At 46.2% G+C, this 12,479-nt stretch overlaps 1 protein-coding gene across 7 annotated transcripts in view; it reads left to right on the top strand.

Annotated features, from left to right (window-relative positions):
- The window catches only part of AHR (aryl hydrocarbon receptor), a 145,966-nt gene that overhangs the window by 79,382 nt on the left and 54,105 nt on the right, over nucleotides 1–12,479 (top strand). For 6 of the 7 annotated variants that reach the window (XM_033930957.1, XM_033930952.1, XM_033930951.1 and 3 more), the window contains 2 exons: nucleotides 6,755–6,879; nucleotides 11,666–11,795. In XM_033930957.1, the coding sequence (XP_033786848.1) occupies nucleotides 6,755–6,879; nucleotides 11,666–11,795 (255 nt within the window). The remainder of the gene's footprint in view (nucleotides 1–6,754; nucleotides 6,880–11,665; nucleotides 11,796–12,479) is intronic. The other variant, XM_033930954.1, reaches the window with a different exon arrangement.

Here is a 12,479-nt window from a genome sequence, read left to right as displayed (position 1 = left end):
CCCTGCCTGAACACAGCCTGCGCTTCCTGGTCCTGTTCCTGCCCTGCAGGGACATACTGATCAGCTCTGACTATTTTCACTGGGCGATTTCTGGGGCTCTTCACTGGCACAAGTCCGGAACTGGGATTGGGCTTGTGACAATTTGTACCCTTCTCCTCCACTGCCAGTTCCAGACTTCATTCCTTTCATCAAGCTGCCTCATATGCCTGGAATAAACTACCCGAGTTTGTCCATTACATGCCTCTTCCTTTACCTTGTTTAAAAGTAGACTGAAAACCCACCTTTTTTATATAGCCTGTCCCCCAATGCTCACCTGCCTAGCAATCAGATTAACGCCCCCCCCTAATTGTATCCCCCAACATGGCATCCTGTTTGTCGGTCTAGACTATTTAGATTGTAAGCTCTTTCAAGAAGGGACTGTTTCCTTCGTGACTCTGTACAGCACTGCGTAAGTATGGTAGTGCTGTAGAAATAATTAATAGTAGTAGTGGTAGTAGTTTGTGCTAAAATTGTCAACATAAAACACAGCAAAGGTCACCTGAAGATTGTTAGAGCTGTCGGACATATTTGAAAAGTGGAAATTATTTTCTTAATTAATTGCAAGTTTAATAGGTGGCAATGGGACCTTGATGTGGCAATGATAGTCCCATGATAACCTTTGCTAGTCTGATGACATTGTGGTTATGGGTCTGAGCACATCATATTTATATAAAAATCATGTAGGGCATAGAGAAAATGGAGAGGGACAGATTCTTCAATCTTTCGACAACTACAAGAATGAGAGAGCATTCCGAAAAATTAAAAGGGGATAGATTCAGAACCAATGCTAGGAAGTTCTTCACCCAACATGGTGGACACCTGGAACGCGCTTCCAGAGGGAGTAATAAGACAGGGTACGGTATTGGAGTTCAAGAAGGGATTAGACAATTTTCTGAAGGAAAAGGGGATAGAAGGGTATAGATAGAAGGCTAGTATACAGGTCCTGGACCTGATGGGCCGCCGCCTGAGCGGACTGCTGGGTTTGATGGACCTCAGGTCTGACCCAGCAGAGGCACGGCTTATGTTCTTATGTACACAGGCTGTATTTTTTGTAGTACTTCTGGATAATAGAGTGTTAATCTACAATCATAAACATTTTCTAACTCTAGATGTTGGATAAGTGTTTGTTGTCAAGCTGAATTTATCTGTTTCAAGCATATTTCATAATTATCCCAGGATAAGCAGGCAGCATATTCTCTACATGTGGGTGACGTCATCTACAGAGCCCCCTAGCGGACGTTCTCACAAGCAGACTTGCTTGAAGATCTTCAACCTTGCAAGTGTACCGCGCATGTGCGCAAGCCCCTCCCGCCCGACCTAGGGCATGCGTCTCCTCAGCATGTCCTCAGTTCTGTGTTTTCCGTGGAGCCAGAAGCACTGCTCCCTTGCTTTGCGCGATCTCATTGTCCCTCTTTGCACCGCGACTTATTTGTTATATTTCGGGTGAGTCGCTGTGCTCGTGTCTTTATTTTATTTTCCGTTTCTTTTTGACCAGGTTGACCGGTCTTGCTTTGGCAGCCGGGCCTCACGGGGCCACGGTCGTCTTTTTCTTATGTCCCAGCCTCGTTACGGGTTTAAGAACTGCACTAGGTGCAACCGGGTGATCTCCATCACCGACCCCCATCGTTGGTATGTGGAGTGCCTGGGCGCAGAGCACCTCGCTGAATCGTGCCCGTGTTGTGCAACTTTGCAACCGCAGGCTCTTCATCGGAGGGTGGCCAAGATTCTACAACTCTTTGGCCCGATGGATCCAGCGGGACAGGCCTCGAGCTCGGCCTCGGCACCGTCGTTGGGTGCCTCAGCCTCGAAGTCCTCGGCCTCGAAGACTTCAGCCTCGGCCCCTCCTGCTACACCGGCCTTGGGTAAGTCTCCTCTTCCCTCCTCAGCTGTGCCGGCAAAGAAGCCTACCTCGGAGTCTCACATGGGTGCCACCTCGTCGGCCTCGTCAAGATCTCATACAAAGCATGCCTCCTCATGTAAGGAATACTCTTCCTCAAGGTCACCCCCGAAGGAGCGCACTGCTGCACCTCTGACCCAACCTCCCTTGGTCTCAGTGCCTATGTTCAAGGATATGCTTAAGGCTATCCTTATTATGCAGCTTTCCTCGGTTGTGAGCCAACTTCTCCCGACCTCGACGCTGCTGACCTCGGTCTCAACCCAGTCCCGGTCTGACCAGCCTGAGCGTACTTCTCTCGGGTCTAGGGGCCGTTACCGCAAGATTCGCAGAGTCGCCTCGAGCGATTCTTTGTCCCCTGATTCGGGGCCTTTGACTTTCTGAGGGTCTTGGAAGGGGGCTCATCTTTCGTCCTCTACCTTGTCGAGGCTCGCCCCTTCTAAAAATATTGCGGTCTTCTCCGCCCCTTCGGGGCCGGTCTCTGACAACAAGGACCTTGACTACTGTTATTGACTTGGAGATGGAAGCTGATTCACTTTCCCCGAAGAAGCTGGTGGGTGCCTCCCAAGTGTCCTCTTCGAGGCCTCTAGGGGAGTTTTCGTTTACTCCGTGTTCGCCGAGGCTGCGCACGCTAGTGCCTCGGACTCCGGGGTCTTTCCCAATACACTTTTCCCAGGGCCATTCCTCGACGCCTCTGAGGCGGTCTAGTCGAGCCTCTTCGATCTCCCATTCGCATGATTCCAAAGCTCCGGCATACTACTTGAGGGAAATTTCTCCCTCGTTTTCTGCTGCCCCCAGATCGCGATCAGGATCCCCTCCGGAGGACATGTCTTCCTCTTCGAGAACCTCCTCCTTTGCTCGTTTCATTTCTGACATGGGTAAGGCTCTGAATCTGGACCTCCAGTCTGAGTCCCGTTATACCCAGGAATACCTGGTGGAGATGGCTGTTTCTCATCCACCTCGTGAGGCGCTGCGTTTGCCTCTCCATCAGGTTCTTCGACAGACATTTCTCCAGAACCTGGAGACACCTTATGCGGTTATGGCCATTCCCTCCAAATTGGAATCCCGTTACCGGTCGATCCCGGTCAGGGGGTTTGAAAGTTCTCAGCTTTCTCACCAATCCTTGGTGGTTGAGTCCTCCTTGAAAAAGACCAACCCCTCGAAGGTGTATGCTGCTGTCCCTCCCAGACAGGAGAGCCGTACGATGGACAAGTTTGGTCGCCACCTTTATCAAAATTCGATGATGGCGAACCGTGTCCTAAACTATAGTTTTATCTTCACGTCCTATCTTAGGTTCTGTGTGGAAGCCCTCCACTCCTTTCAAGCGGACGTGTCGGTTTTTCTCGGCGTCAGGAGTTTTGTCTTCTTGAGGAGACTCTCTCCCAGCTCCACCTCTATATGTTTCAGGCGGCCTACGATGCTTTCGAGTTGTCCTCGAGGTTCATGGCCTTTGCGATCGCCATGCGTTGCCTCGCCTGGCTCAGGATCGTCAATATGGTTCGAACCTCCAGGATCGTCTTGCCAATCTCCCTTTCGTGGGTCATGAACTCTGACAATTCCATTGAGGCAGCCACCAAGCACCTCTTGGAACGATTCCATTGAGGCAGCCACCAAGTGCCTCTTGGAACATGAACGGTTCTTCGCCTCTCTGGTGAGACTTAAGCCGAAGACTCCCCCGACCCAGCGTTACAAAATTCCTCTTCGGAGGTATCCGCAGAAATCTACTCCTGCGTTCTCTTGGCCTCTGCCTCCACAACAATGTCAAGCTAAGGCCCAGCCGCCAGCTCCGGTGAAGCTTGGGCCGTCTTTTTGACAATTCCTGTCCGAGCCTGCCGGCTCCCTTCCTTCTGGAGCCTTTCCCCCCTTCCCATCAGGTGTCATCTCCATCATTTGTATCCCTTGATGGAGGAAGGGGATTGGCTGTGCTCAAGGAGGCATACACGCACATTACGATCCATCCAGCCTTGCGCCAGTATCTGAGATTTTGGGTGGGGGATCTCCACCTCCAGTATCGTGTTCTTCCTTTCGGCCTAGCGGCCTCTCCGAGGATTTTCACGAAATGCTTGGTGGTAGTAGCGGTGGCCCTGCGTCTCCGGGGACTGCAAATGTTTTCCTACCTCGACGATTGGTTGATCAAAGTGCCCTCTCGCCTGGAGGTTCTGCGGGCGATGAATCAGACCATTTGCCTCCTTCAGAGTCTCGGATTCAAGGTGAACTTTCCCAAATCTCACCTCTGTCCATCCCAGTCTCTCGAGTTCATCGGAGCGGTCCTCGACACAGTTCGTCTCTGCTCTTTCTTGCCTCAGCCTCGTCAGGAGACCATTGTCCGCTTGTGTCAGCGGGTAGCCCTCCTATCCTCGGTCCCGGCTCGACTCATGATGGTCCTGCTCGGCCACATGGCTTCCACTGTTTACGTGACTCCTTTTGCCAGACTTCACCTCTGCATTCCTCAGTGGACGCTGGCCTCTCAATGGAACCAGGATCGGGATCCTGTCTCGACTCACATCGTGATTCCTTTATTGAAGTAGTCTCTCCGCTGGTGGATGCTCTTTTCCAATCTTTCCAGAGGTTTTCTGTTTCATGCTCCTTCCCCACAGAAGGTCCTCACGACGGACTCAGCCTTTGCTTGGGGAGCTCATCTGGACGGTCTTCGCAGTCAGAGTCTCTAGTCCAGTGCCAACTGCCTTTGTCACGTCAATCTGCTGGAGCTTCAGGCGGTTTTCCTCGCTCTGAAAGCTTTTTGTTACCTGCTTCGCGACCATGTGGTGCTGGTTCGCACGGACAACCAGGTCGCCATATATTATATCAACAAACAAGGGGCACGGGGTCTTGGTCCATGTGTCGGGAGGCGATGTGGCTCTGGGATTGGGCCGTCCGCCGCAACATTTTTCTTCGAGTAGTCTACATTCAGGGCCAGCAGAATTGTCTGGCGGACAGGTTGAGTCGTCTGCTACAGCCTCACGAATGGTCTTTCCACTCCTCGACCCTGCGTCAGGTGTTTGCTCGTTGGGGGACTCCGGATGTCGATCTATTTGCGTCCCCCCTCATTCACAAGCTGCTCCGCTTCTGCTCCAGGGTCTACGACCCCCACAGGCTTGAAGCGGATGCCTTCCTCCTGGATTGGACGGCACTGTTTCTACATGCGTTTCCTTCATTCCCTCTGATTCTGAAGACTCTCGTCAGACTCAAGTCCATGCACGCCACCATGATTCTGATAGCTCCTCGGTGGCCCCGACAGCCTTGGTTCTTCCTTCTACTACAGCTCAGTTCCAGGGAGCCTCCTCTTCTGCCTGTTCTTCCTTCTCTGCTTAAGCAGAGTCGGGAATCTCTGCTTCATCCCAACCTGCAGCTTGGTTCCTAGAGACTTGATACCATCGTTCCAGTTCTCCCAGTCTGTGCTGGATGTCCTGGAAGCCTCTCGGAAGGAGTCCACTCACCAGTGTTACCTTCAGAAGTGGACCCATTTTTCTACTTGGTGTGCTCAGCTGCATCTTGATCTGCAGTCTGCCTCCTTGTCGTCTGTACTAGATTATCTCTTACACTTTTCTGGCGCTGAACTCCAGTCCTCTTCGATTCGAGTCCACCTTAGTGCCATTGCTGGTTTTCATCCGCCGATTGATGGGAAACCTCTCTCTGTTCATCCTGTGGTTTCCCGTTTCATGAAGGGCCTTTTGCACGTTCATCCACCCCTTAAGCCTCTGGTGGTTTGGGATCTCAACGTGGTCCTCGCTCACTTGATGAAGCCTCCGTTTGAGCCTCTGGCGCGAGCTCACTTGAAGTTTCTTAGTTGGAAGGTTGTGTTCCTTGTTGCCCTCACTTCTGCCCATCGGGTCAGTGAGCTTCAGGCTTTGATGGCGGACCCGCCTTTCACTGTCTTCCATCATGACAAGATGGTTCTCCGTACCCATCCTAAATTCTTACCTAAGGTTGTTTCGGATTTTCACATCAACCAATCCATTGTTCTTCCTGTATTTTTTTCCAAAGCCCCATTCTCATCCTGGTGAAGTGGCGTTGCATTCTCTTGACTGTAAGCATGCGCTGGTCTTCTACTTGAAGCACACTGCTCCTCATCGTACTGCCCCCCAGCTGTTCCTCTCTTTCGATCTGAATCACTTGGGGCGATCTGTTTCTAAGCAGACCATTTCTAACTGGTTGGCCGCTTGTATCTCTTTCTGTTACGCGCAGGCTGGTCCTTCTCTGCCAGGTCGAGTCACCTGCCATAAGGTCAGGGCGATGGCGGCGTCTGTTGCTTTCCTCCACTCGACTCCGCTTGAGGAAATCTGTAAGGCTGCCACTTGGTCCTCGGTTCATACGTTCACCTCGCACTACTGTCTGGATGCTTTCTCCAGGCGTGATGGCCATTTTGACCAGTCAGTTTTACAAAATCTGTTCTCCTAATTTGCCAACTCTCCCACCATCCACATTCTGGTTAGCTTGGAGGTCTCCCACATTTAGAGAATATGCTGCCTGTTTGTCCTGGGATAAAGCACAGTTACTTACCGTAACAGGTGTTATCCAGGGATAGCAGGAAGATTTTCTCGCAACCCACCCACCTCCCTGTGGTTAGCTTCTTTGCTTGCTATCTGAACTGAGGACACGCTGAGGAGACGCATGCCCTAGGTCGGGCGGGAGGGGCTCGCGCGCATGCACGGTACACTCGCAAGCTTGAAGGTCTTCAAGCAAGTCTGCTTGTGAGAACGTCCGCTAGGGGGCTCCGTATATGACATCACCCACATGTAGAGAATATCTGCCTGCTGTCCCTGGATAACAGCTGTTACGGTAAGTAACTCTTTTTCTCCCTTTCATATTTTTTATTGGTAGTCTGATGTCATTCACCAGAGTGTATATGAACTGATTCATACAGAAGACAGAGCAGAATTTCAGCGTCAACTTCATTGGGCATTAAACCCTTCACAAAACACAGATCCTGAACAAATATCTCAAGGTGAGAAATTTTTTTTTTTTTTTTTACCAATGTTACAATTTAACAGTGAAATTGGGATAACTTGGGGAGTTCAAACTTCTGCTTACTGGGCTGTCAGGCACATAATACGTTGCAGAGACCATTCTACAAAATCAACACTTAATGTATCATCAGTGTCTATGAGAGATGTTGGAGCAGGTTCTAACCAGGTTAGAGGCTCAAGTATAGAAGGTGGTCAGAATGTCCAGTGGTTTGAAATGGTGACTATTAACATAATTTTCTCAAAATTTTATAGTGTTGCATTAGTCTCCTCCCTATTGATGTATCAAGTCTGTGCAGAAAACATAGCTTTAGTCATTCCAAGTTTGCATATAGTGTTGCTTCTTTAGCTTTTGCAGTACAACATTTTGATACCATTTTAAACTAATTTGCTTTGAACTGTCTGAATTAAAATGTCTCTGATTTGGCAAGTCAGGCATGATGAACCTAAATGTGCATTTGTTTGACAAGTAGATAAAGTGAGTTATTTGGAAGGATCACATGACTTTGTTTTGTCTTCTCTAGAAGACTCTTTTAGCACCTGGATCTAAACAGCACGTCTCAAATTTTAATGCTCTCAAGGTTCACGTAATCCCAGATGTTAAACAAAATGAAATGCCCATAACCACTTGGAGTTGCCAGATGGGGGTCTCTGTGAGTGGCTAAGTCTTTGTCCAGGCTTTAACCTTTGGCTCTGGATTTCCAGCAGCTGCTGTTCAGCTGAAGGTGGATTTGTTGCTGGCACAGGTCCAAAACAAATCTCTTTGCCTAGTGAAGGAGCTGTGATCTTAAAAGATATTCAGGATCAAAAAGTAGTAGTTGTCAAGAGACCATTTGAAGCTTTGGCCCTAGGGATTAAGACAGCAACATTAGCTTCCTTTGTGGTACATGCTTGCCACAACTGACTGGTCCAGTCCTGGCCTTGGAGGAAGACAAAACCCCCAGATACACCTATCTGGGGTGAATTATATAGTGGATGCTCTATATGATATCATCAGAGTCATGAGCAAAGTGTCAGCCTTTGCTATCTCCGCCCAGAGGATGCTCTGGATCAGACAGTAAGCAGGAGATTCAGCTTCTGAAGCCACACTGAGAAGGCTTCCCTTTCAGGAGCAGATACTATTTGGCAAGGGTCTAGACAATCTGATGGTTAGTTTTATGGGCCGTCGCTCTAAGGCTTTGCCAGACAGGACCCCGGATGGTTCGGGGTCTGCGTGGCCAAGCTCTTCAGAAATCCTTAGGTCCTTTCAGGGGTCACGGCAGAGGTTTAGCGGAGAGACATCCAAGAAAGAACAATGATGCCAGGACAGGGGTCAAACCTCCCACCTCCACCCTCAACATAGGTGGCAGGCTTTCGGCCTATTGGTCAATCTGGACTCAGATTGGCATAGATTGTTGGGTCCTGGAAGTTGTTCGAAATTGAGTTCAGTTACTTACTTTTTACAATCCAATGTTTTGGATGTAAAACTACAGGTGGAAATATGTAAACACTCTCACAATATCTGTTAACTTGTACATAAAAACACAAATCACGTAACAGACGATAAAGTTGAAAAACCCGTTAGAATTTAAATCTCTGTTCAACAGTTTTAAACAGATCAGGTTGAGAAACTTTTGAAATACAAATTTATGTAGTCTAAAGAAACCATGTTTACCATCTAAATTTTTTGCACATAATTATGTACTATTACATTACATTACATTAATGATTTCTATTCCGCCATTACCTTGCGGTTGAGCTTTACATTTTTATGCCAGTGTGCATTATAGGAAAGGAAGTAGATGAATAGTTGTGAAACAAAGGTCATTATACAATAAGAAAATATGGGTAATTTAAATACCTAAATTTCCCATTCAAAAAAAAGTTTGTTATGACATCCCAATTCGGCAGAAAAGATCTTTTAAACAGCGGTAAAAAAAATTAATAAATTCAACCATATCTAAGAACCTAGAGCTGATGCAGTCTATCTAATGCAATTTTCTGAATCAGCACCCGAATAACCCCAGGATGAGGTTTAACGCCAATTTACATTGATTTTGAAATATTTAACGCCAACTTAAGCTCAAACACGAGGGGAACTTATGTCTTTATGTTCCTGACAAGCATCACAATGCAATAAAACAGATAAAACCAAAAATACCAAAATCCTATTAAGCCAAGTAAAACCTTGAATAAAAAGCCATGTCTGTTCTGTTGTAACTTCTGCTGTAACTTCTGATAGGAGACTTCCTATTTAACATCTAAAAATAGACCATTCCAAAATGTGGGATCCCTATAGATGAAAGCTGTACACCAAGAGATGGTGAAATAAAGCTGAGATTAATGACACAGCATGACATAACAGAGAACTGGAGGGACAGTTCTCAATAAATATGCTTGAGAGCATTGTAAGTAAAAAGCTTGAGATATAAATAACGAAGACTCCAGTGTAAAATCTAGTATCATTTTCCTTAGATTCTATATATGGTGCCTACATTTGGTTGCCTGAAGTTGTGCACACTCCCAAAATGCATGGCAAGTTCATTAGATTACAAACCAGTCAATGCTAATGACTAATTAAGTTAATTTGCATCAATTAAAATTTGTGCTTGCATCTATCTGTGCACTGTTCCATAATGATGGGTGCCCAACTCTCATAGCACTTTCTTAAAAAGGAGACATGGCCATGGAAAGGATATGGACTGATCAGGAGCAATCCTAAAAGTTTTTGATGTGGTTTTAAAGAATAGTGGGTCAGCGTGCCTTACTTGGGCTCCAGCATTTACCCCACATTTCAGAAACAGGGTTTTGACTTCCAAAAGCAGCCATCGATACTGGCATCAGAGGGAAGGCTTCTGGATCATTTGCAGGCCACATGCAGGAGCCGCTGCGTGCGTTTTTGTGAAGAGAATTGCAGTTGGGAGGAGGGAGCTGGCCAGAGGAGGTAAACACCTGTGGGAGGGAGGCACAAATTTAGGATGCAAAACAGAGGGGAGGGAAGGATGATGAGGGGTGCATTGGGAAACGAAAGAGAGGAGAAGGGTCGCATTGATTTCAGAAACAGGAAGGGAAAAAGAGGAAGCATATTTTCAGAAACAGGAAGGGAGGAAGAGGAGCACGTTGGCACAGGAAGGGAGAAGCAGGGTCGCACTGGGACACAGAATAGAGGGAGGGAGCACCAAGGGAGGAAGAGGGGCACATTGGCACAGGAAGTGAGAGGCAGTGCCCTAGTTCGTAAGTACAAGTCCAATGTAAGTCAGATGTTCTTAACCTGGGGACTGCCTGTACCCATATTTACACAGAAGACCTTTTAACTCTTTAAGAGAGTACTTTTATAATAGGGTCCTAGGTTAACAGGGCCTGTTTTGTAAAGACACATAGATGCCTATGAGGTTCATAATCAAAACAGAAATACATCTGAAAACCTGCCTAAATCGGCACTTGGGATGCTCAAAAAGACAGGTCGTCCAAGTATTGCTAATCGAAACGGGTTTTAGACGTATCTAAAAGCAGCTTAGGCCTTTTCACTGCCACTGTACACCCAGAGTGAAAAGGGGCGTTTTTCAAGGAGTGGTTAGAGTGGGAGGTAGGTGGGATGTGGACCAACCTAGATTTAATCATCCTGCAGTGATAATCAAAAGTTTAATGAGACTACCTAGATGGAATTTATATGTTGTGACTTAGGTGATCTAAAAACAGGTTTAAGTGCCCAGAAGGTATCCAAAGTAACCACTGCAGACACAAAGTACAGACACGCACACACTCCCCCAGTGATAAAATTTTGAATAAAAAATTCATACCTGCCTCCAGAACATCAGCACCTGGCATAGTAGAGCTGCACAGAGGTGGCTTAAGTAGTCTGGGGGGTAGACTAGTGAACCATAGAGAGGAGGACCTAGGCCCATAAGCCACTCTTAACTACTGCATTCATGGTGGAAAATATGAGCCCACCAACCCCACTATACTGCCATATAGGTGGTACCTGCAGCCATAAGGGTTATTGGGGTGGTAGACAGGTGGGTATAGTAGGTTTGGGGGTGTTTTGGGGGGCTCACCATGACCTGCAAGGGAGTTGTGGTGAGATGTTTATGTGGCACTCTTTTTGTGAAGTTCACAGCAGTGCCCTGTAAGGTACCTCACTACTCTGTTGCCATGTCTGGGTGGCCAGTCCATCACTTTGCTGACCCTTCCCATGTCCAAAAGGTGTTTTTCCAGACATTTTGGTCTTGGACAATTTTTTGGATGAGAATGTGGTATAAAGATAGACAACTTAGCGGTCTGGATGATCAAATGGCTGGACGTAGAAGTAGACGATTCTCAAAAAAAAATTATTTAGGATATATTTTTCAAGAATGGACTTTGGATGCTGCTGACTTTGGACAACTAGCACTTTAGGCCCAAAACAGACTTAAGACTTTTTTTTTTAATTATTATACCCCTCCACCTGTCTTTATAAAATCTAAACACAGATCCTGCAATAATACACCTCCTCAGTGTCAGGTGTAAGTGTTCGTTCATCCTATATATGTATAGTTTTATTATTTTATAAATTGTAACTCTGCCAATATTCTGCCAGAACTCTGTCTCGAAAATGCATGTTATACAGGTACACTCTAACTTGCCTCGTACTTACTTTCATGTGTGACCTAATTTTATAAAATCAAATTTATGTGGGTAAAACACCATTTTACTTGTGAAAATGATTTATAAAATCATCCTCTAAATGACAGTAATAAGACTTTTCAGGGTTTTAAAATATCTTAATGTATTTATTACACATATTCTCCATAGATGATGATGTTTCCAAGGCTATACCTTATTACAACCCCAACCAGCTTCCTCCAGAAAACTCTTCCTTCATGGAAAGGAATTTTATTTGCCGGTTGAGATGCCTCCTGGATAATTCCTCTGGATTCTTGGTGAGTGGTACAAGTAGTTTACGCAGGTTAACATTTGACTGATAAACCCATAGCCTGATTATATCAAGTGACCCACGTGATCAATTATATTGGCACTTAGCTAACCATTGCTAAAAGGATTACCTACCTAACCAATGATTCTTTGTGATTGGCGCTACATGCCATGAAAACAAAAACCCATCACAATATATAGAGCATGGTGGTGCAATAATTTATCTAGCTTAAATAATTTCTAATTTTGAATGTAAAATTGATTTGGTAATAAGATTTCATATTTCCTCAGTCACTTCTGTTTAGTGCCATGCCTCCCTTTTTAAATCCTTGGGATTTTGTGGTGCAGTTCCATGCTATGATGTCATGGAATTAGGTTGACTAATATGAGGGTTTTTCAAAAAGTTTCCACACTTTAATTTTTTTGCGGGAAATGGTTGGGGTAGGAGAAGTGGTAAGAGGACGTGTCTTACAATGTCTCGTGACTAGACAGGCAAAACCAGTTCACCGTGCAGATAGTGATGTAATTTGCTTTTGAGATATTTAATAAATAGTGTTTAAATAACCCCCCCTTTTCTTTTTCTTTTTCTTTTTTACAAAACCACCATTTTCACGGTTTTGTAAAAAAAGGGGGTAAGTGTGGAAACTTTTTGAAGACCCCTTCATAAATACATAAGCATGTATTAATGAGAC

The sequence above is a fragment of the Geotrypetes seraphini genome, chromosome 2 (genome assembly GCF_902459505.1).
Source record: "Geotrypetes seraphini chromosome 2, aGeoSer1.1, whole genome shotgun sequence".
In the NCBI taxonomy this organism is placed as follows: domain Eukaryota; kingdom Metazoa; phylum Chordata; class Amphibia; order Gymnophiona; family Dermophiidae; genus Geotrypetes; species Geotrypetes seraphini.
The sequence above is the reverse complement of the archived record's forward strand: the minus strand, read 5'-3'. Positions and strand labels throughout refer to the sequence as shown.